Source organism: Hemiscyllium ocellatum, chromosome 10 (genome assembly GCF_020745735.1).
Source record: "Hemiscyllium ocellatum isolate sHemOce1 chromosome 10, sHemOce1.pat.X.cur, whole genome shotgun sequence".
Taxonomy (NCBI): domain Eukaryota; kingdom Metazoa; phylum Chordata; class Chondrichthyes; order Orectolobiformes; family Hemiscylliidae; genus Hemiscyllium; species Hemiscyllium ocellatum.
Genome location: NC_083410.1, coordinates 26,464,941 through 26,489,757, shown reverse-complemented (window position 1 = coordinate 26,489,757; position 24,817 = coordinate 26,464,941). Strand labels below are relative to the sequence as shown.

General features: G+C 40.8%; 1 protein-coding gene across 1 annotated transcript; it reads left to right on the top strand.

The window, feature by feature from the left end:
- Positions 1-1,280: 1,280 nt before the first annotated feature.
- Positions 1,281-19,693, top strand: opn3 (opsin 3). The gene is made up of 4 exons (XM_060830839.1): positions 1,281-1,620; positions 14,674-14,993; positions 16,992-17,243; positions 19,412-19,693. Exons 1-4 carry the CDS (start codon positions 1,308-1,310, stop codon positions 19,691-19,693), a joined length of 1,167 nt encoding a protein of 388 aa, XP_060686822.1. The 5' UTR covers positions 1,281-1,307.
- Positions 19,694-24,817: the final 5,124 nt, after the last annotated feature.

Here is a 24,817-nt window from a genome sequence, read left to right as displayed (position 1 = left end):
ATCCAGGTCCCAAACAGACTGTAAGAGTCTGCCTGGCTTTGGAGAACAGACAAGGTTAGGCGTTTTCAGACTGGTATGGCCGAAAGCAGTTTTGTTTTTAGAGATATTTTTAAACAATCTATTCAAACCTGTTAGGACAACCTTAGAACAGGTTGAGTTTTGAATCCAAACTTTCTGGCCCAGACCTGGGGCATTAACACATGCCACAAGAACTCTCACATTCCCTTTTATATTTTTAGTTTATTTTGTTTATTATTATGGCCATTGCATTTTTAATTGGAAGTTTATGTTCTCAATTTTGGTTGACTAGTTGTGTGAACGTAACTTTTACCCAATAAGGAACATGTATGATTCTAGAAATTTCCATATCAGGACTGGGGGATACCAAAAGTGCAAAGATATGCTCAGCACAAGTATATGTCACATCCGTGCTAAAATGAATTTAATCAGTACATCTAATAAACTGTTTTAGAAATATGGGGCGGCACAGTGGTTAGCACTGCAGCCTCACTGCCCCAGAGACCCGGGTTCAATTCCCAACTCAGGTGACTGTGGAGTTTGCACGTTCTCCCTGTGTCTGTGTGGGTTTCCTCCGGGTTCCTCCCACCTGATGTGCGGGTCAGGTGAATTGGCCATGCTAAATTGCCCCTAGTGTTAGGTAAGGGGTAAATGTAGGGGTATGGGTGGGTTGCGCTTCGGTGGGTCAGTGTGGACTTGTTGAGCCGAAGGGCCTGTTTCCACACTGTAAGTAATCTAATCTAAAATATGTTCAGAATAATTATTCAGACAACAGGAAAGCTGATAATTAACAGATCAATTAATGAGTACGATCATTCGATTCTTAACCTATTAAGCATCACTTTTGCATTAGCAGGTAGCTAGTTTGTAAGGTGCATGAGGCGGTGGTACTATCAAATATGGTTTACACTGATGCATTAAGGAGATTTAAAGCATGATGTATTATTGAGTAGCGAGCAATTCCTTGTTATTTTCAAAAAATAGTAAAATCGCGCCCTTCCACTAGCGGCCCCGGGCTAATCGCAGTTCGAGACATCTGCACTCCCACCCCGTCAGTGACGTGAAAGTCCATGACGCTTTATTTTAAAACGAGGAATGACAGGGAGGCATTCTGAATCCACAAGAAGTGTCCTAATTAAGCGGCGCACGGTTCGCTGCTGCCTGCAATCGGACGGTAACAAAGCGGTGGGCAGGTTAGCAGCAACAGCATCGAGCCATTTCTCGAATCCTCCCCGGGAGTTGATGTCCGGGGGGCGCTTCCACAGCATGCCGGAGCCGCCTGGCAGGCAATGATGAACCTGGTAAACAGTACCGCTGCCCGGGAGGAAAACCTCTTCAGTCCCTCTACCTACAAAGTTCTGGCAGCCAGCGTAGGAACCATCGGCGTTCTGGGCGTCTGCAACAACCTCCTGATGTTGCTGCTCTACTGCAAATTCAAGAGGCTGAAGACACCCACCAACTTGCTGCTGGTGAACATCAGCATCAGTGACTTATTGCTGTCAGTCTTTGGAGTTGTTTTCACCTTTGTCTCCTGCGTGAGAGGGCGATGGGTTTGGGATTCCGCCGCGTGTGTCTGGGACGGTTTCAGTAAGAGCTTATTTGGTGAGTACGGGCAGAGAGACTTGAATCAGCCCCAGTTTTGTTAAACACCTACTGCTTTAATTCTCGTCGTTATCACACCCTCCCCTCACACTCGGTTGTGTCCTGTCGTGTTTCCGTTTCCAAACGAGGCATCGAGAATGGTGTAGACAGCGGCCGTTCGGCCCGTTGTCCCCACGATAGCTCTTGGGTTTTCCTTTGATAAATTTCATTGAACGTGCTTGTTGTGTTAAATGAAATACTAAAATATAGAAGTGTGTCATTCACAAACGACTTAGAGTCAAAGATGTGTTCTGATTTTTTTTAAAAAACGTATTTTCTCAATGATTCAATCAGAAGTAAGGATGGTAATTTTTTTCCGGCTTACGGGGGCGAGTGGGATTCTTGCTGCAGCTGATCTAAGGTCAGGAAGAAGACATTTGCCTTTCCTTTCCGCGTCCATATGAAGTCTTTACAAACTCGAATCTTCCGTGGCTTTTAACAAATACTTCAGCGATTTACTCTGACTGGACCTGTCCACATTATTAAGTCAGTACACCCAGGTATCTGCTGTTTTTACTTGGAGAGAGCTGGGGCGTTAGGCATTGGTCTCACGAGCTGATTACACCGTGTGGAGTGGGTGCTTGTTGTGGGCGAGTCGGCCATTCATCCCTCTTTTTTTTAAAGAGCTGTGTCAAGTTTAATTAACTCCAAATGAGAGGAGCGTGCACTTGCAATGACCAGCCCAGGAATCAATGGAGTCACTTGCATGCACTCGCACTGTTTGTAAACGATCACGTGGCATTGAGCAAGTTTTACAGGACAGCACTTTGGGCCATCATGTCCGCACGATAATCAAGCATACATCTGTTCTAATTCAGCTTCTAGGCAACTTGACCCATAGCCTGCCCTGCTTGTGGCATTTTTTAATGTGCTCTTAAATGTCTTGAGCATTCCTGCTTCTACCAACTTTAAGCAGCGTTTCAGAAACCCACAACTGATTTTTTTTCCCCCTCTCTAATCCATTCTGTAAACTACTTGTTCCTTCAGACTGTGTGTGTGTGTGTGTGTGTACTGATTGGATATTGACCCCTCTACTTTGGGAACACTTTTTTTCCCCTACCTGTCTATCCTGTGATTCTCAGAATGTAACTTTAATCAGATGCCCCTTCTCCCTGCCCCTTCATCACCTTGCTCTAAGGAAAATAACCCCAATGGATCTGGTCTGTCCTTCGAATTGAATACTTGAGAAGTTTGACATCTAGAATCCATTCCTCCACCAATGATGCTGAGTACAATCTACAACATGCACTGCATAAATTCATTTTACAACTTAAATGACACCAATGGATGTTTGGGTTCCCTCTTATTTTAACTCCCATTCTATTCTTAACCTCCCTTTGCTGGTCTAGTCTATTTTCCTCTGCATGTGACCAGATACTTGCTGAGACAGCACCTTCCAAACCCATGACCATTTTGGAAGGACAATATGTGGGAACGTCATCATCGAGGCACTCACCATCCTGACTTGGAAATGTAATGTCATTTTCTTCAGTATCTCTGGGTTAAAATTCAGGAATTCTCTCCCCAAGAGCATTGTGGGTCAAACTATAAATAGACTGCAATAGTTCAACAAGGCAGCTCACCACCACTTCTCAAGGGCAACTGGGGATGGGCAATCAATGCTGGCTCAGTCAGTGGTGTCCATGTCCCATGAGTTAACTTAAAAACAACATTGCTGCAGTCCAGGCAACATCCTGGTGAAATGTAATTACATCCTTTCAATAGTGTGGCACACAGTACTGTAGCTGTGGACTAATTGCCATTATATACAGCTCAATGCTTTGACTAATAAAGGCATGTATCTCACATGCTGCCTTAACAATCTTCTCTGCATGCCCTGCTGCTTTCAAGAATTTATGGACAAATTATGAAGGTTCCTCTGCTCCTCTACTTCCTAGATTCAACATGTCCTCCCTTGCCTTGTGAGTCTCTCAAAAAGCAACACCCCACAATTCTTTTTCCCAGAATTTAATTCTATTTGCTACTGTTCAGTCCATCTGGGTATTGATGTGTGATATCGCCAGTGACCTTTTTCTTAAGGGAGGGGTTGAAACTTTGTCTAATTCTGCTCCTGCTAATAGCTTATTGCTGACTATGTAGGTTGGTGCATCCTGGAACAGACATTTTACCTCTTTTTTTTAGGTCAATGGTCAGAGAAGCAATTGATTCCTATGTGTACCTGAAAATATTTTTGAGCAAGTATCTGGTCACATGCAATAAGAGGAAAATAGACTAGACCAGCAAAGGGAGGTTAAGAATAGAATGGGAGTTAAAATAAAAGGGAACCCAAACATCCATTGGTGTCATTTAAGTTGTAAAATGAAGGATGGCATCTTTTACAGACCGAGGGTAATTTACATGCTTAGAGGTGCATAATAAGGCCAGAATACTTAATGTCTTGTCATTGACCTTTTTAGTAAGGAAAAAAAGATGCTTCAGAAATAATGGTGGGTGTGCAAATGATGCAAGTGGAGTGAAACTGAGGGTGGACTTGGCTAGTCCAGATGACTTGTTATTCCAAGTTACCTAGAGTCATAGAAGGGCTTGCTATAATCCTTCAACCTTTTCTTAGATCTAGCAGAGATGCCAGAGATTGGAGAGTGGCAATTACTCTCCAATCCTTTGTTCAAGAAAATTTCTAGTATAATACAGGTGAGGTTACACGCAGGCAAGATCTTTGAAACCAAAAGCAGAGAAATTTGGGTTTATAAGCCAACATGAATTTGTTGAAGGTAGATTGTATTAGACCAATGTAATTGAGTTTTTTTTGATGAAGGAATTGGACTTTGTTACAAACACTAAATTCCATGAGACGAAATAAATTGGGGCTTGTGCATGGGAGGCTTGATGTCAGCTTGGTTTCAAAAGAAATTGGCTTAAGAACACAAATTTAATTTGGTAACTAGTTGGTTCTCTTCTGGAGGATGGTAGACAGTGATGTACCCTCCAGATAGCCAAGTTGGCAGATGGTGGATGTGATACTGATTAACTGCAATAAAACCAGAAGGTAACAAATTTGGCAGCAAATTGACAGGTAGCACTTATTATGGATGTGTGTGAAGTGATATACCTTTTTAAAGTAGAAAGTGGAAAACAGCATTGATAGTACAATTCTAAAGTGTGTGCAGGGCAGAGGGACTATGGGTGTATCTGAATAGACTTTCAAAATCTGGATGTAGAGAAAGTTTGCAAAACAACATGGTATTTTGGAGTTTGTTTAAAATTTAAGGTAATGAGTACAAAAACAGGGAAATTATGCTTTTCTGGATATAAAGTTTTAGAGTATTGTGTTGCATTCTGATCAGATTTGGAAGAAAGGACTGCAGAAGGCACAGAGAAGATTTAATATCCACATGCATGTGTAGGTGCAATATATTGTACACTGAGTAAAGGAGTGGGATTATTGGATTGACTATCTTATTCTCCTTTTACATGTTTTAATTTCTGCTGACTTCCCTTTGCAGTGATAGACAATTATCTTAAAATTTTAAATTTGCATTTCATGATGTCAGAAACATTTCTTTGTTAAATCAATATCACTCTTAAATGTTACTTTACTTCAATGCTGTAGCTGTGATTTGCATTAAAATTTGGATGAGCAGGACTTTTTTTCTCTCTCTCTCTCTCTCTGGTTCAGTGCCAGCCAGACTAAAGTCCCTGGTAACGTGTCTCTGTACTTAACTCTTACCACCACAGAACACACCAGATGACCTCCTCCTTTAGAGACCACAATTTCCCTTCCCAAGTGGTTAAAGATGCCCTCCAATGCATCTTGTCACATCCCGCATCCCTGCCCTCGGACCCCACCCCTCCAACCATAACAAGGACAGAATGCCCCTGGTGCTCACCTTCCACCCTACCAACCTTCGCATAAACCAAATCATCCGCCGACATTTCCGCCACCTCCAAACAAACCCCATTACCAGGGATATATTTCCCTCCTCACCTCTTTCTGTCTTCTGCAAAGACCGTTCCCTCCATGACTACCTGGTCAGGTCCACATCCCCCTACAATCCACTCTCCCGTCCTGGCACTTCCCCTGCTACTGCAAGAATTGCAAAACCTGCACCCACACCACCTCCCTCACCTCCATTCAAGGCCCAAAAGGAGCTTTCCACATCCACCAATATCACTTATTGTGTCCGTCGCTCCCGATGCGGTCTCCTCTACATTGGGGAGACAGGACACCTACTTGCAGAGTACTTTAGGGAACATCTTTGGGACACCCGCACCAATCAACCACACCACCCTGTGGCCCAACATTTCAACTCCTCCTTCCACTCTGCTGAGGACATGGAGGTCCTAGGCCTCCTTCACCACCGCTGTCTCACCACCCGACGCCTGGAGGAAGAACGCATCCTCTTCTGCCTCGGAACACCTCAACCCCAGGGCATCAATGTGGACTTCAACAGTTTCCTCATTTCCCCTTTTCCCCCCTCATTCCAAACTTCCAGCTCAGCACTGTCCCCATGACTTGTCCTATCTGCCTATCTTCTTTTCCACCTATCCACTCCACCCTCCTCCCTGACCTATCACCTTCATCCCCTCCCCCACTCATCTATTGTACTCTTATGCTACTTTCTCCCCACCCCCACCCTCCTTTCATTTATCTCTTCAGTCACTCTGCCTGTATTCCTGATGAAGGGCTTCTTCCCGAAACGTCGATTTTACTGCTCCTCGGATGCTGCCTGAACTGCTATGCTTTTCCAGCACCACAAATCCAGAGTCTGGTTTCCAGCATCTGCAGTCATTGTTTTTACCTTATCAACACTCCTGGCTACCACTTCACACAACGTTTGAAGTACTTTTCAATTGAACAAACTTTCCTTTCCTGTTCAGTTCTGATAACAGAACTACTGTTTCCCAGTTTTGTAACATTGACCCACTCAACAACCTGTTCAATGTTGAAACCAAATTTCATTATATTATATTCCAGTCTTGACTCTATTACTGTTCCTAGATGGCATCCACCCTGCATGTATTGTGTTTTAATCAAATTCCATATCTCCTTTGCAATGTTCTCTCCTTTGATCCACTTTTATTTTTGTAAAAGTTAGAGGTCCACTTGTTCCTCTTTGAACAACCTCCTTTTCAAATTCCAGTCTCTTTTGTGCCTTTTTCTTTGCTCTATTTCAAAGTTTCTCCAATCATTAGGACCTGCAGAATTCTCTTCTTGCAAAAGCCTTCTCTGCTTTGAATTTGCCCATCAGAGTCAATATTACGATTGGTCCATTTTGAAAGTTACACCAGCAGCTGAGAAGTTGGTGTAAGTATCCTTGTTGTGAAAGAAACTGCAGACTGGTCAATAGTTCAAAGAATTCATCGCATTCTCTTTTTTTTTTTAATCCCTGGATATTACTACACCCTCTGGCCTCGTTCTCATGTAGCTTTCCGATCCAATTTACAACAAATTAATAGATCACAACTCCTATTTCAATGAATTTACAGGAAGCCAGGAGATAAATGATTCAGATTTCTGACTGACTTGCATTGGTCAGAACTCGTAACCAGATGCTCGTGGGGCAGAGTATTCTCATCAGGTATCATACAGTCTAGGTGTCATGTGGTCAGGTGTGTAGCAGAATGTAAGGACGGATGAAGTGCTGCTGTGTTGTTGGTCAATTAAGATTCTGCACAGAATATGTCCCTCAAAGAAGCAAGTAAGGATATGATCCCGTTTCAGCAAAACCTTATTCTGGAATTGTATTTCTTTTCACATGCATCAGGCTGCCAAATAAGCATCTTCAATGCCACAAGTTATGCTGTACTACTGTGCAATAATGTTGTAGAGAGCCTGGTTTTGTCTTAATGCCAGAGTGGATGGATGTGACTACTCCCAAAGAAGGCATCTGTCACCTTTCCTGCTTGATGCTCCACTGGGTAGAACATCATCTGCCAGCATAGACTGCAAGTTTTGGTTCTGGACTTGACACACACTCATTGAAGGCTTTCAGATTTGCTTCACTGTCAATAAAGTTGGGAGAGATGTTTGGTTTTATCATTTGTGAGAGGTGTAGCCGTTAGAAGCGCACTTCCTCTGAAGTCTTTGTGTTACAGATGGTCTGTACACATTTGGGGCGGGTTCTATCTAGCAGCTCTGCCTCTTTCCTCTGTTGTACTACCTCTTCTCACTCTCGACACACTGGCCTCCAATCTTGCCATCCCAATAGCAACGAGTGCTGAGATGTTCACTATCAAAAGCCATAATTAAACAGCAACTTCTGGTGAGCCAACTTGTTCTGAAGTCTGGAAATTGCTGTTTACTGCACTGCTGCTGGGACCTTGAGCTGATTGATTTCTGATTGCTCCTCGCAAGTATAAAGCCTGTTTAGCAGTGCAATTTTTTTTTTTTAAAGATAAAATTTAGGAAGTGAATCAAATCATCTGCATTTGAGATCCTTGGTCCTAGAGTGGATGCAGAGAATGTACGGAGTTGACATCAGAGGAGGATGAAGTTGTTGTGTGAAAATGAGTGGCTCTGCACCTCCATGGGAGTTGTGGGTGAGCAGAGCTGGGAGTGATTTGTTGGCTGAGGTACCCAAGAATTAATGATGGAATGACAAAGACACTTTAAACGATTAATGCATTAACCACATAGTTTTTGTTTAAGCTGAAGGCAAGATCTTGAGGATCATGTCTTCAACTAGTGACATCCGAGGAGGCATTAATTTGCCAGAATCACGCTTCACCATGAGGGTTCACCACTGTCCAATGGATCTATACAACAACTAAGAGAGCAAGTTCCTGCTGCAGCCGACTGAAAAGGAGGAGAATGTTGCTAATTGTCTGTGCTACCCCACTGCCAACAAAATCCAGGTCATTTTTTATTTTTTCTTTTGACTGAAGCTCATCCACTGTGTCAGCATAAGGTTAAATGTCCATGAGGAATGCCAATATCATGCAAAAATGCTCCAAATATGGGTTTGAACATCTGAATGTTAGGATCACAATCTTTTAAGGTAGGGGAGGGGCAGGCAGGCAGGCAGGCAATCAGTCAGACAGGAAATTAGTGTCTTTATCTGTAATCTTATTTTAATTGAAGTTGAAAATGTATTTAAATTCATGTCCTCTTCAGCTCAGCAACTCCTGATTTCCACTTATCTGAAATGCTAGGGGGAGCTGTTCAACTAGATAAAGTTGAGAAGGTGAATTACATTTGACAGAAATGCTCTCCATAGACAGTGGATTTTTTTTTTAAATCACTTGTGAAAATTGTAATGAGCACAATGTTTTTATAACTGGATAAAATGTGCAATCAGAAACCTCTTCCACTAGTGCAAAACTAAGTCAGATTAATATTTTTATTCACTCAGATGTGGGCTATGGCTGTAGCCAGAATTTTATTACCTGTCCTTAGTTGCCCTTGAGAAGGTAGTGGTGAGCTGCCTTCTTGAACTGCAACAGTCCGCGTGCTGTAGTTTGGCCCACAGTACCCTTCAGGAGGGAATTTCAGAATTTTCACCGTGTCACTGAAGGAACGGCAATTGTATTTCCAAGTCAGGATGGTGAGTGGCTTGAAGGGGAAGGTGATGTTCCCATTTACCTGCTTCCCCCTTGTCCTTTTTAGATGAAAGTGGTCATGGGTTTGGAAGTTGCTGCCTCAGGATCTTTGGTGAATTTCTGCAGTGCATCTTGTTGGTAATGCACATTGCTACTGAGCATTGGTCGTGGAGGGAGTGGATGCTTGTGGAAGTAGTGCCAAACAAACTGGCTTTTTTAAAAAATCCTGGGTGGTCTCAAGCGTCTTGTGTTATTGGGGATGCAATCATCCAGGCAAGTGGACAGTATTCCATCACACTCCTGACTTGTCTTGTAGATGGTGGACAGGCTTCAGGGAATCAGGAGATAAGTTATTCACAGCAGTGTTCCTCTGACCTGCTCTTGTAGCCACTGTTTGTGGTGAGTGCAATTGAGTTTTGGGTCAATGGTAAGCCATAGAATGTTAACAAGAAATTCAGTGATGGTAAAACCATTGAATGTTAGAGCAGTGGTTAGATTGCCTGGCATTTGTGTGGTGAGTGTTATTTGCCCTTAGTCAGCCCAAGGGTGGATATTATCCAGATCTTGTTGCCTTTGAACATGGACTGCTTCAATATCTGAGGAATTGTGAATAGTGCTGAAGAGTGCACTGCACTGCACAATTATCAGTGAATATCCGACCTTTATGATGGAAGGTCATTAAAGCAGCTGAAGATGGCAGGATTCTACCCTGAGGCACACCTGCTGAGATGTTCCAAAGCTGAGATGACTGACTTCCAACAACCACACTTATCTTCCTATGTGCCAGGTATGACTCCAGCCAGTGGAGGGTTTACCCATGGATTCCCACTGAAATATGCTTTACTCGGGCTCCTCTGCTGCCACACTTGGTCAGATGCACCCTTGATGTCAAGGGCTGTCACACTCCCCACCACCTCTGGGATTCAGCTCCTTTGACCATGAAGTTGTAATGAAGCCATGAGCTGAGTGGCCCTGGCAGAACTCGAGCTGGGCATCACTGAGCAGGTTCTGCTTGATAGCACTGTTAATGGCCCCTTCCACCACTTACTGATTTGAGTAGATTGATGGGGTGGTAATTGCCCGGGTTATATTTGTCCTTCTCTTTTTATGTATTGGACGTATTTTCCACAATGATTTGTAGATGCCTGTATTAGCTCGATCCTGGAAGAGCTTAGATAGGGGAGCAGATTCTAGATTAGTGTTGCTGGAAAAGCACAGCAGTTCAGGCAGCATCCGAGGAGCAGTAAAATCGATGTTTCAGGCAAAAGCCCTTTAGTATTCCTGATGAAGGGCTTTTGCCCAAAATGTCGATTTTACTGCTCCTTGGATGCTGCCTGGACTGCTGTGCTTTTCCAGCACCACTCTAATCTAGAATCTGGTTTCCAGCATCTGCAGTCCTTGTTTTTACTTAGGGGAGCAGCAAATTCTAGAGCACAAGTCTTCAGTACTATTGCCAGAATATTGTCAGGGCCTATAGCCTTTGTAGTATCCAGTATTTCTTGAAATCATGTGGAGTGAATCTAATTGGCTGCAGATTGAAGTCTGGGCTGGGGATCACTGGAGGAGACCAAGATGAATCATCCACTTGGTGCCTCTTGCTGAAGCTTTGTGTGTGTGTGTGTGTGTGTGCGCGCTTAAGCCTTATCTTGCGCTCTGTTAGTCTCTTTCTGTGATAGAGGATGGAGATACTTGTGGAGCCATCTGTTCCAATGAGTTATTCAATTGTCCACCACCATTCGTGACTGGATGTGGAAAGTTTGCAGAGCTTGGATTAGTTCTGTTGTTTGTGGCATCGTTTAGCACTCCCTGTAACATGCTGTTTGCTATGCAAGTAGTTCTGTTTTGATAGCTTTACCATGTTGACACATCATTTTTAAGTGTGTCTGTCTGGTGCTGCTCTTGGCATTCCCTCCTGTACTCTACGTTGAACCAGAGTTGATCCTCCCTCTTGATGTAACAGTTGAGCCAAAGATATGCCAGGCCATTAGATTGTGCTGGAGTTCACTTCTGCTGTTGATGGTCCACAGCGCTTCATGCCCATCTTGAGTTGCTCAATCTGTTCAAAGTCAGTCTGTCTCCATTCAACTCAGTGCCACACAACATAATAGAGGGTATTGTCAATGTGGAGGCTTCTTGGAAGTTTCTTAAAATCAGATTTTCAGCATCTGGAAAACTAACAAAGTATTCTGAAAGCATTCAGCAGATCAGACAGGATTTGTGCAAGCAAAGCAGAGTTAACATTTTCAGGTTGCCCTTCGTCAGATTGGAAATGTTTCAATGTTAGAGACAAATTCAAATACTTGGAGGGAGCAAAGAAAGAAAAAAAAATCTGGAAGACAGGAATAATTACGTTATCAAGGAGTAATAGTATATGGCAGAAGATGTGGTCATGGGACCAGAACAAAAATGGAGTTTAGAGGAGTAGAAAATGGCAATAGTGGATTAACGTACCTTTCTACAGAATAAAATGGAATCAATGGTTATGATCTGATGTTCTTTTATCCTGTGTGAAGACTGAAGTAGATAAAGCCTTCAAGACTCAATGTAGAGTTCGATGATAGACTTGCTGTACATGCTAGTCAGAACCTAGAAAGGGCAAGTTATTGCTCGGCTGTTGGTGGTCATGTTATGAACAGAATAATGAAAAAGTCAATGTAATTGACCTGAGTTTGAAAAATGGGGCAAGGACAGAAGTTATTAATCCATTATCTCCTTTCTTTTTTTCCCTCTCTTTTTGTTTTCTTCAGTTTGTTTTTAATCAGAACTGTAATATTCTTTTTAAAGTTTAACAAACCATCTCTGAAGTTGCTAATTATTTGATCATTTCAACATTTTTTTGGCTCTAATATATTTTCAAACTACAAAAATACTTTTCAATAAAAGGTAAATATAATAAATTTATTATTTTTGTTAAAACCATCCTTTTTATAGTTAAAAATAATTTGTGTATATGATTTTTAAGAGAAACCATAAAATTACTGTCTAGCTAGAGCAATTCTACTCTAAATTTACTAATCTTTGCATTGTCCATATGGTAGGATGCTGTGCTAGCAAATGTTCTCTGGCTTGACAGCATTTTGTTTTTGTAGGAATGTTTAAATACAGTCCACTCAAAACTGGATAATGAGAAGAAAGCTTGACTAATGTTCATTCTAGGACTGGATTACTGTTTAATTCCTTTTTTTTTTCCAGATCTGACTTGACAGAATTCAGAAACCATTTCTCCTTCCAGTAATGTAACTAGGACTGAAGTTACCTTTTTTTAAAAAAGTTTAACCTCTTTCTAATCATATGATCAGATCTTATTGCACACCACTGGAGCAGATGGGACTTAGACTTGTAGAAGTGTGAAGCAGGCCCTTCAGCCCAACTACTCCTTGCTGACCGTGTTCCCAAACGAAACTGGTCCCACCTGCCTTTGTTTGGCCCACATCCCTCCACCCTTATTCATCTACTTACTAAAAATGTCTTTTAAACATTCCAGGTACAGTTACATTGACCACTTCCTCTGGAAGTTCATCTGAAAATGTTGCCTCTCATGTTGTCTTTTCAAACTTTCTTTTCTCACTTTAAAAAATATGCACAATATTTTTGAACTCTCCACCCTAGAGAAAAGACATATGCTATTGACCTTATCTATACCCCTCATGATATTGTAAATCTCTAAGGTCACTCCCTCACCTCCTGCGCTCCAGTGAAATAAGTCCCAGTCTACCCTTATAACCCAAATCCTCCAGTCCTGAGAATGCCAAGGTAAATCTTTTCTGAATCTTCAATTTAATAATATCCTTCCTGGACCAAGGAGACTGGAAATGTCCAAAGTCTCACCAACATGATGTCCCAATTCCAGTACTTGGTGGTCTGAGCAATGACGGCAAGCATGCTAAAGGCCTACCTAACTATCCTGTCTACCTGTTATTGTCAACTCAAAGAATTATGTACCTGAACCCCTAGGTCACTCTGTTCTACAATACTACCTAGGGCTCTACTTTTAGTTGAATAAGTCTTGCCTTTTTTTTAAACCAAAAATGCAATACCTCACCTTTATCATCTGCCACTTCTCTGCCCATTGACCGAATTGATCAAGATCTGCTCTGTAATCTTCCATAACCATCTTTACTGTCCACTGTGCCACCAATTTTGCTGTCATCTGTAAACTAACGAACTGTGTCTCCTATATTCTAATCCAGGTCATTGATATCAAATGAACAAACAACAGCAGACTTAGTACTGATCCCTGTGGAACACCACTGGTCACAGGCCTCCAGTCTGAAAAGCAACCCCCCTCCACCACCCTCTGTCTCTATGGTCAAGCCAATTTTGTATCCAATTGGCAGGCTCACCCTGAATCCTGATGTAACGTTTTTTTAACTAATTTAGTCTACCAGAACCTTTTTTAAGGCTTGACTAAAGTCTCTAAGTCAGCACCATCTACCGTTCTGTCCTCATCAACCTGACCCTCCGAATCCAGGGATAGGGATATTACCACTGTGCCCCATCTGACATTAAGATCAGATACAGCTTCACAAAAAATGTTTAGCCATTGCCTTTTTTTTTAAAAAAATTGATAGCGATTATGGGGAAGATGAGGATTTTTTTTCTTCTTGCTCGAAGTGAGCTAACCTTGCAACACAGTGCAAAGTCACCTTACTTAAACATTAACTCCCAAGAGCACATGGCATGATGTGATGGCTCTTACAATGTTATTTTGAAGCGTTTTTTTTTTGAGATTCTGGCAAGGGCACATCAATTGCCCATTCCTAGCTTTCACAAAGGGTAGGCCATGGTTATTACAACTAGACTTTATATTGGTGGCATTCCCATGGTGATGTGCAGAGGTCCAGCAGCTCCCAAAGGAAACTGGAACAAAATTTCAAAAATAAAAAATTCAGCAAATTTTCAAGATACATTGAAGCATTTCATAGAATAACCCACAAACTTTAAGGTAACAATTCTCCTTTTAAAGGCCCTATCTTCTATTTTGCCTCCATCAGAAAAATTGCATAGAGTAATCTTTTAATTTCTAGAAATGAAGAATCTTCAATAAATGAAGGGGAGGAAGCTGTAAATCTTGTTTTATGGGTTTTGGTCTCCAACTAAAACTTATACAATGTGGAAGACAGTAAACTAAGAAGCAGTGTCAATTGTTTTCAGCCTTTTTTTTTAAATGCTTGTAGACCATCTCATCCTCTGTTACCTCTCACCCTGGTTATAATTTCTTCCGTTAGGCAGAAAATACCAAAGTTTAAACACACATCAACAGGTTCAAGAACAGTTTCTTCCCCACTGTTATTAGACCTCTAACCAGACCTCTTTAAAAAAATAATCAGATCCAGTGTTGATCTTGCTCTTTGTGCACCTGCTTTTGCAGCTGTCAATTTGTACTCCTTACTCTGATCAATCACCCTATGGTCTTTGTATGTTATGACCTGCCTGTACTACACAAAACAAATGTACTTGTGACATTAAATCCAGGATTAACTTACTGCCTCCATATGTTATTTAACTCCACAGGAATTTCATCAATAATGTCACTTGCAGTCCTAGCATATGAGCGCTACATCCGGGTGGTGAACGCAAAAGCAATTGACTTTTCCTGGGTTTGGCGTGCTATCACCTACATCTGGCTTTACTCACTGGCCTGGTCCGGAGCACCATTAGTCGGTTGGAACAAATATTCTCTGGAGCTGCATAAACTAGGTTGCTCAGTGAACTGGGACTCCAGGAACCCAAGTGATACCTCGTATGTTCTCCTCTTATTCCTGGGCTGTCTGCTTGTCCCTGTTGGTGTCATAGCTTACTGCTATGGAAATATTTTATATAGTATAAGAATGGTAGGTAAGACAAGTTGTTTTCTATCTTTCAAAGTATGCAATGTGTGTAAGGGAACAGCCAAAGTGAACACTGTAAAATGACCGAGCATGCTTTCAACCTGAAGTTGGTTTGTGCCAAATCGGGTCATCTTAAAGGGACATCTCAAAACCTGGGGAAAGGTTGCTTTGTTTCTCCAACATGATAGGTACTTCCTGAAAAAGACACGCACCTTTCTCCACCTGCCATTTCTGGGACTTGGAATGCTGACTCGTGCCTGAAAATAAATTACTTTTTGTGTACCTCCTAATGAGTGTGGTCTGAGTTCAGATATTTCTGATCATTCCTCATAACTGCCTTGACTATTCTATGAATGATACTCATGGCAGCTGTCACCTCTCTCACAGTTTGTACCTTTCTCATACAGTTAATGTTTTGCTTAATTTAAAAAAAATAGCATTTCATGCTTTTACACAACCTGTTGACGATATTGCTGGAGATATTGAACCTAGGAAGCCTCCAGGCCCACTAAAGTAAGTTGGGGTCAAGTGAGATGTTTTTAATTTTAAAAATCTCCATCCTTATATCCCAAGCCATACACTTCTAGGTTTAATGACGATGGGATGGGATGGGGGTGGCTAGCCAGTTTGCTCCCATGAGATGGGTTGTTTAATTAAATATTATGAGGCTGAAGTCTCTAAGCTAAACTGCATTTCATGTATAATTCTGGTCTACCTGTTTTCCCAAGCTGTGTCATTACAGCAATGTTAGGGGAGCAGGAAAGCACAGGAATACTTCCCTGACCTGCTGCTTCCAGCATCTTTTTATTTTCCGAGATTGCTTCTTTCTTTGGAACTTGACGGCCTGCTCTCTAACTGTCCTCCACCACTTCCAAGTTTACACAAGCATCTAGAACCTTACTTGTTGCTCTGGTCTGATTCAACTGCCACGCTGTCAGTCAGGTTGACTTTTGTGTGCTGGGGAGGAGGCAATATTGTTTTTCAAATGGAAGTCATATGTTGTGGATCCAAAGTCAATTGAAACTTCCCACTTAGCAATTCTACATCTATCAATCTCCAGGCTCATGTAATAGGCACCAGCATTTTAATGAACATTTGTGGCAAATGTTGTCAGGTTTTACAAACTCCCTTTTCTATTTGCCCGTCTGAAATCCCACTTCTTCACTCATGGTTTATCAAGGATTGTAGGTTAGAGACCAGATGAATTCATTGCATTTTGAACTTTATACATAAAAGACATTCAATGTTTTCTTGAAGAGGTAAATGTATCAGCAGAATGATTAATTATTCGGATGAGCCAGTGATAAAGGGTCTCCAAATTCATAGATTAGAGAAGGTGGGGGGGATCATAGCCAGTATTCCCATTCAATCACTTGTTTTAATTGCCATATTTGAAAGTTTATTGGTGTTGTATATGACAACTAGATAATGGGGAAACCTGTAAAACAATGTAATTGATCAAAGTTAGAACAGTAGGGTGAAATCAGCAATTTTTGTTTTAAATTTTCTTAGAGTCTGCAAATGTGACATCATGACTTTGTTTAATGAGTTAAATTACTGGGTCTGGGCTAATAAGCCAATGACACAAATTTCAATCCTGTCACAGCAACTGGTGAATTTAAATTCATTTAGTTAAATCTGATACAGTTTGATTTAAAATTTAAAAATCTTTATCAGTAATTGTTCTTCTAAAAAGCCATCTGAACTTTAAACCACCTTCAGGGCAGGAAACCTATAGATATTTACCTGGTTAACCAAATATGATGGATCCGTAACTGCTGTCTGAAATGAGCCAGCAAGCCATTCAATTCTATATAAATGCACACATTTATTGCTAGTTCTGCTAATATCTCAAACTCCTTTTTTTTTTAAAGGAAAAAAACTGGAGATATGGGGTTGGGCTTGGTATGGCATGGGTGGGCAGGAGGAGCGGAGCATGAGAACTTGCCAGGTTAGTCCATTCCAAGGTATAACTGTTTATGATACTTCTTGTCTTTGCAGCTTCGAAATATTCAAGACCTTCAGTCAGTTCGACTTGCAAAGATAGTAACATATGAGAAGAATATGGCAAAGATGTGCTTCTTCATGATCACCATATTTTTGTTTTGTTGGGTGCCGTATGCAATGTTGTCCTTCATGTTGGTTTATGGCTATGCTTCTAAGATTACTCCTACTGTAACCATAATTCTTTCACTACTTGCCAAGTCAAGCACAGCATATAATCATATCATTTACCTCTTCATGAGCAGAAAGGTATGTTGGTATATTTTGTTTTCTTTTCTAACAATAGAAGTAACACCACTCCAAATATTTTTGCATTCCATTTAATAATTCATTTTTTCCAGATTGTGTGGCTGTCTTACAGATTACAAATGTTTAATCTGTTGACTCCTGGTCTATACGTTAATAGTTTCTGCTGGAGTGGTTTTAAAAAAAAAGCTACAATTGGCCTTAGTACTGCTGCATTGCAAAACGGGTAATCAATCGGAATTACCTAATGAGTGTTCTAAGAATAGTACTTTTGATTGTGAATCTGAATTTGTAAACCTGTCTTTCATAGAATCGCTACATTGTTGGGTCGAATGGACGGTTTCCACAAGTCCACACGGGCCAATCGAAGAGTAACCTACCCAGATCCATTCCTCTACACTATTACTCTAGATTTACCCCTGGCTAATGCATCTAACTTGCACATCTTTGGACTGTGGGAGGAAACCGGAGCACACAGACACTAGGAGAAATGTGCAAACTCCACACACAGTCATCCAAGGCTGGAATTGAACCCAGCTCCCTGGTGGTGTGAGGCAGCACTGATTAGACTTAGTGTGGAAACAGGCCCTTCGGCCCAACAAGTCCACACCGACCCGCCGAAGCGCAACCCACCCATACCCCTACATTACCCCTTACCTAACACTATGGGCAATTTAGCATGGCCAATTCACCTGACCCGCACATCTTTGTGACTGTGGGAGGAAACCGGAGCACCCGGAGGAAACCCACGCAGACACGGGGAGAACGTGCAAACTCCACACAGTCAGTCGCCTGAGTCGGGAATTGAACCCGGGTCTACAGGCGCTGTGAGGCAGCAGTGCTAACCACTGTGCCGCCCACTGCTAACCATTAAGCCACTGTGCTGCCTACTGTGCATTTTGCCAACCTTTTCAAAGGAAGACCTGCATGCTTTGAGACCAGGCTTGTGTAAATTATTTAATATTAATTTCACAAGCAACAAATGAGTATTCAAGTAAAAGATGAAATCAAATTAAGCTTCCCTTATCACAGTGGGTTACTTTACATTTCTTCTTGGCTGAAGAGTAGACTAAACCTGTGTTCCTTTGCCCACTTGGGTTTATGGCTAGTTGAATGGCTGTCCATTGACTTCTGGTGATTAGCCAGCAGAAGGTTAATAAGACCCATCATTTACTTATGCTCCACTAGAGGTGTATGTTGTATTAGTTTGGGATGAGATAATAAAAGCCATTTGTCTCCTCTGTCTGAAAATGACTTGCACCACAACATTCCAAACCTTGGAGTTAACTCTGGAACAGTGGACATTGTGTTGGGCTCACCTTTTAAACTGCCTCCTAACCTTTTGTTGCCTAGACTCCCAATGACTATAAAGTACCAAAGGAATAGCCAGCAACAGTCAGTTTGCAGTTGGGAGAGGAGAAGCATATTGGGAAGTTAATGTTCTCCTACCCCTCTTTTGTACAAGGATTTCATGTCACCCATTATGTTTCTTGCAACACTGTACCATCTGCTAAGAGGCCATTGTTCATGGGTGGCTTCAACAGAGGTGTTGCAAGTGATACAAACCTGGTGTATAACGACTAAATGAAATTGTTTCCTCAGCTGTTGTTTGGTATATTTAATTTCCCAGCAAAGTTTTAATACTCACTTCACGTTTCAGACAAATGAGAGGAGGTCTCATTTGGTTATAGAAGATAATAAAAAGGATTGACAAAAGTGGATGTTGGGTGGATGATTCCCCCTTGTGGGGAAAGCTAGAACAAGAGGCCTTGGTCTTAAGCTAAGGGATGGCAAATTTAAAACCAATAAGAAGAAATTATTTCACATATGGTTGTGATTGTGTGGCATTTACAACCTCATCCTGATACTGAATAAATTTTTGAGATGACTGACTTGACTTTCTTTTAATTAGTTATGGGTTCAAGGGTTACGGGGAGTGGGCATGAAAGTGGAGTTGAGGCCAGATGAGATCAGCCATGATCACATTAAATAAAGGACTGAATTGCCAACTCCTAGTTCTTGTCTATGTAAAGTCTCCTAGAAAACAATTAGGGGAAGGAATGCTATATTTTTTTTCACCTACTTGCCATTTGACTAATGTTCACAAAACCAAGGTGAAAATAAATAATGATCAATGTTTAAAATACTTTCTCTTTGTGACCCTTTTACAGTATCGATGGTGTCTAATGCAATTGCTTTGCTCTCGCTTGATGAGAATTAAGTGGATAATAAAAGATCATGCTGTTCGAGTCCGCGGTGAGAAGCCAGGAAAACCTATCGTCTTGTCTGAAAAGGTTGCAGAGCGGCCTAAAAAGAGAGTGACTTTCAGTTCCTCCTCGATCATTTTTATCATAACTAGTGATGAAACTCGGGATATGGATAGCACTGCTGATGACAATTCCACAAACCCAAATGTCATACAAGTGAGGCCATTAAAGTCAGAAAGAGCATAAAGTGAAAATAAAAGTAAATATTGTTGAACAGTGTGGGGTGAACTTTTCTTATAGTAAGCAGAGCATGCCCTGTAAATATCACTGTCCATCATGCCATGGTTTCTGTAGCAGTTTACAGCAAATCCTTGAGGGAAAAAGCGGTTATAAATTATATGTCCCTATTAAAGATCAGGTGTATTTTTCTCCAATTTTAATTTTAATTTTGTTATTTACAGAGCCAGTTTTTTAAAAAAAATTGTGATGTTTAAGTGTGGGTGTATTCAAGTTCTCAACATAGAGTTCTGTAAACTCCTACATTTTGGAAGTAGGAAATTTACAAAATTCATAGCATTTTGTGGTACTACCTTTTATGAAACATCTTTTGAAACTTGCTTTTGAGAGTAATACATTTATCTAGTGTAATATAATTCCTAATTATGCTTAAGGCTACTCCCTCCAGCAACACCACTCCGTTATCAGCCAGGAATGTTATGGAGTGCACACCTGCTCCATCACTGCTCTTTCACTGAAAATGTAACCAACACTGTGTTCCCACTCTCTCTTCTTTTTAATTTTAAGTTAAACAGTGGAATGGGAGATGATCTGATATCTCAATGCTTTGCGATGTTCCTCACCAGCCGCCTTTTTTTTTTCAAATTCTCCCTATACCAAGACTTTCACTAATAGTGGTGTGTTCTTGGACTCTCTGCACTTACTGTAAACTCCACGTTCTATTTGCTATCTCAGTGGGGAAAATATTAAGAACTTGAAATCCAAAGTTGTCTTAATCTAAATTGTAAGAAGGCTGTTGGACTGTGAAAAGCTTGAGGCCAGGTATTTGCACTCAGTGGTAGAGCAAAGATGAGTGCCACTGACATTGAATTTATTCTTGTTGAAATCTAATGATCATACACAGTGGATTATCTCTATTCCTGTGCAGTGGTGCTGCAACTAATTGAAGTGTTCTTAAATGGGAAAGCTCAACAATGAAATTGGAATCATGCAAGTTGGCCATCTGAACAGTCTGTTGCATTGACGGAGTATCATAGACTTCCAAACAGGAAGTAAAGATGGTAAAATAAACCAGTTAAATTTATGTACACAGCAGATTATGGATAGATGTATTCATGGGGTGAAGGTAGAAACTAAAATATCTTAAACTATAACACAACCTATTCTTAATTTAAAAGTACTTAACAGTTCACCATACATGCAACTTTTTCAGGCTAGTTTTGTTATTGGAGGTGAAGGTCAGACAGCATCTAAGAAGCAGGAGAGTTAACATTTCGGGCTGAAACCCTTCAGCAGGACTGATAAAGGGTTTCTGCTCAAAACATTGACCTTCCTGCTTCTCAGATGCTTTCTAAAACAATGGTCCATTAAAAAGGTTGTAGGAATTAAAAATAACAGCACTGGAAGTCAAACTGATTAGTCTACTGTTATCACTAACTTAGTGTATCTAGCAAATGTTTTGATTTCTAAACTTCACTTTAGATCTGAACCACAGTATTTCTATCCATTCTTCCAGCTGATTCTGCGCATCCACCATCATACCCACATTTCCAAAGATGCTTTCCTTGGCTGGACCTCTTTTCATCACGTCTGGGGATTAGCCACGAAAATTGTTTCTCATTTTGCAATAAGATTGTATAACTCCAACCCTTGAAGATTTTTTTTTATTTTTAGAAGCGTCTAAATGGATACCATAAGGTTGCTGCCTTGGTTTGTTTTATTGGCTTTTCTTTTGCCTTTAATGTTTTTCCTATAGCTTGTCACACGTTAGCAAGAAGTATGACCAGTGACTTAAATGCTGTCAGGATATATAAATGTATTAGCATTCAGCTAAAGAATAAAGGTCAGTATAATCAGAAGTTTGGATTGTTGCACAGTGGATGCAAGTTGGATTCTTGAGTAAAAGAGGGCCAGGCAAGGAATGCAGCTTTTGAAATCAAAACACTTGCTATGTTTGTCATAATAACAATGGACTATCAATTTGAATTCCATCATTTTAGAAGATCAAAAAACATGGCCACAGCAATCACCTGATCAGGCTGGGTAGAGCTCATGACATCACTAATTAACAAGGCACACTCTGAACTGAGAGTAGCACATCATCAAAATGATTTTAAAAATCAGTCAGTCTCTGTGCTTGAAGTTTCTCATATTGGGATGAAAGAATTGCCTGCAGGTGATCTAGCTTGGGGAAAAAAATGAAGCCAGACATGGGAACATACATTTTATTTATATTTCAGGCAATCGCTTTTGGGTTGATGAGGGAGCAGAACTGGAAAACTTGCATATACTTTCTCCATGTTTTTGATCTCAGTCTATTGAAAAACAGTGCTTGATGATCAAGGAAACTGAAGAAATATCCATTCACTGAAAACGTAATGATATCTGCACATTGTCTCAGGATAAACCTAACTTCTCAAGGATTTCAAACAATTTTTAAATTGCATATTTTTTATTTTTTTTAATAGTAGATACTTACCTTTTTAAAACATTATAACTCTGTGTGCGTGCTTGATGTCACATTTAATTATCTCTCAGGGATTGATGTACTCCAATTCCTTTCTTTTGTTTACCTTGTCATTAGTTCCTTAATTTTGAATTAGTGAGCATTTTAATTGAAGAGTAATGCAGTTGCGTGCTACAGAAAAATTTGAAATCTTTGTGGCTAATTAAGCAGGTCAAAATAAGGAGAATAATTCACCCCTCCTCACCTGGTCAAATGAAGTTAGAAAAAGATAACCAAGTTTGGACATTAGAAACAATGACCTTGTCCTGTCAAAAATGGAAGGAGGAATTGAGAGATTGAAGAGGAAGAGCAAGAATGAAAGCCAGGTGGGTGGGCAACATAGAGACACGGACTGAGGGATGCTTGAGAAAAAGCAAGACAGCGCCACTTAGTGCACTAAGGCTGTGGTAACAACCAACAAAATAACATTTATGTCAGGCTGGAAATTGCTGATAACTACAATACTACAAAAAAAATGTGAGATTCAGATGAATGCAGGCAAGAACGCTTCTGAATCTCCACAGATATTGCCAGACCTGCTTTATAATGCCAGCATTTTTTAAAAAATGCTTTTAATTTCCAGCAGTCACATTTTTTTGAAGGAAATGGTGGACAAGGTCTTTTCTTGGTATATCTAGCAAAATGTTAAATGCATTTATTGCATTTTTATCAAGGGACAGAGGAAAACCAGGAATATTTCTTATCAGGATAGACTTTCACAAGTTCAGATTCCTAGCACTAGAGTTTCATGCTTCAGATGTACACATTGTTATGATCCCAGCTGATGTTCTCACTGGAGAAGTCAGGACCCAGATTGAAATCTTAAATGGGATGCAAAACTTCTACATGCCAATACTCTATGGACAGCAGTTACACTTCAAAGGCTTGGCTTTTCTTTTACATGGAAGGTGATGGAGTATGCTTGCTTTCTGAGCATCTTTAAAAGTACCACTATAAATATTCTTTTCCTTTTTTTTCTAAGACTTTCCTAGCAATGGAGAGTGAAAATACACCACCTGAGAAGATGCTGTGTGGACCTTTTCGGTAATTGCCTGCAATGTATCACGAACTGAATGTGACAGCAGTTGCATCCTGTGCTGTTTATTTCAGTCTGTTATTTTCTGAGCACAGATATATTGCCTAATTTGGCCATCACTTGGTTCCATCTGCCCTAGTGTTACAGGTGCTCAACAAATGAAGACTGTTTGAAGAACAGAACAAAGGACCTCTACAATGGTTGCTTGGCAATTTTATCCAAAGAAGTGGAAGTTGGAGTTTTCTACATTTTAATCCTTCAAGAAATCTACATTAGCATAAGATCGTCTCCATGACCGACACAAGACACCCCATCAAGGGCTCTACCCCCAGCTCCAAAACGGTAGGTGAGCCCCAAGTAGACCAAGGAAGCACTTCAGTGATACTGTCACGGTCTCACGGCAGCATCCCTACAGACACCTGGGAATCACTGGCCTAAGACTGTCCCAAGTGGAGGAAAAGCATCCAGGAAGGCATTGAGCACCACTTGCCCTCAGGGAAAAAAAATTCGAAACCAGGCAAAAACAGTGAAAAGCACACTGCCACAACAACACCCCCAACCACCCCCTTCCCATGACCACCAGCTGTCCCAAGAGTAACAGAGCCAACAGGAGCCAAATCAGTCTGTATTGCCACCTACAGACCAATCCTGAGAGTAGAAGAGAGTCATCCTCATCTGCGAGGAACCGCTGATGATGATGATTTGCAGAAGTATATATGAAGGATGTTTTTGCTCTGGTTATGTTAATATTTCTTGCAATATAGATAATGGTCCTCTTATCCCATTCTCATGCATATGGAGCCAAGTGTCAATGGTGATCCTGCTTGTCAGTGGGAAATCGTATAATCCATGATTAACAAAAGGGGTTACCTAAAATAAGTTGCTGAATTTCCCAATCTATAAGAGAGTGATTAATAATTGTGTTCTTTATTCCATTAATTGTGTAAGTTAATACATCAATGCGCAGCAGCTGTGTGAACAGCACCAGCATATCACCCAGTTTCTTCAACAGCAGTCAGAATTGTGTTTTTTAGTACAATCATGTCTGGTGGGTTCTTTAATGTAAAAACTCAAAGACTCTGCACCAACCTTGATTAATCTATAGTGAGTAGCGCAAAACTACACCAGTTATTACAGATTGTTGTCATTTGAGTCTTGAAACAAAGTATCCGATCTTTTGATAGATGAGAAGTGCTTCACAACATATCGTCATCTGAGACATTGTTCGAAACTTTGTAATGAAGGCCAAATCACAAGAGGTATAAATTTTCCGACAAATTACAAATGCATAAATTCCCTAATGCTGTAAGGTACCATTATTTCTTCCTTATTCGTGGTGCTGCACACTCTTATTGATGACATGCTAGCTCAGCTTCATAATCTTCGAACACTTTAGGAGGAAGAAGATAGGCGGAGGGGAGCTGGTGGTTATTCAATGCACCTGAAGTGCTAAAGTTAGAGTGTGAGGAGTTAACAGATAGTGAACCGTATAACAAGTGATCTCCCACCATGGAGTAATGGGGTCCAGACACAGGATGGCATCAGAGAACTGCATCTTACCTGCAGATGTGAAAAGTATCTATTTAATAGT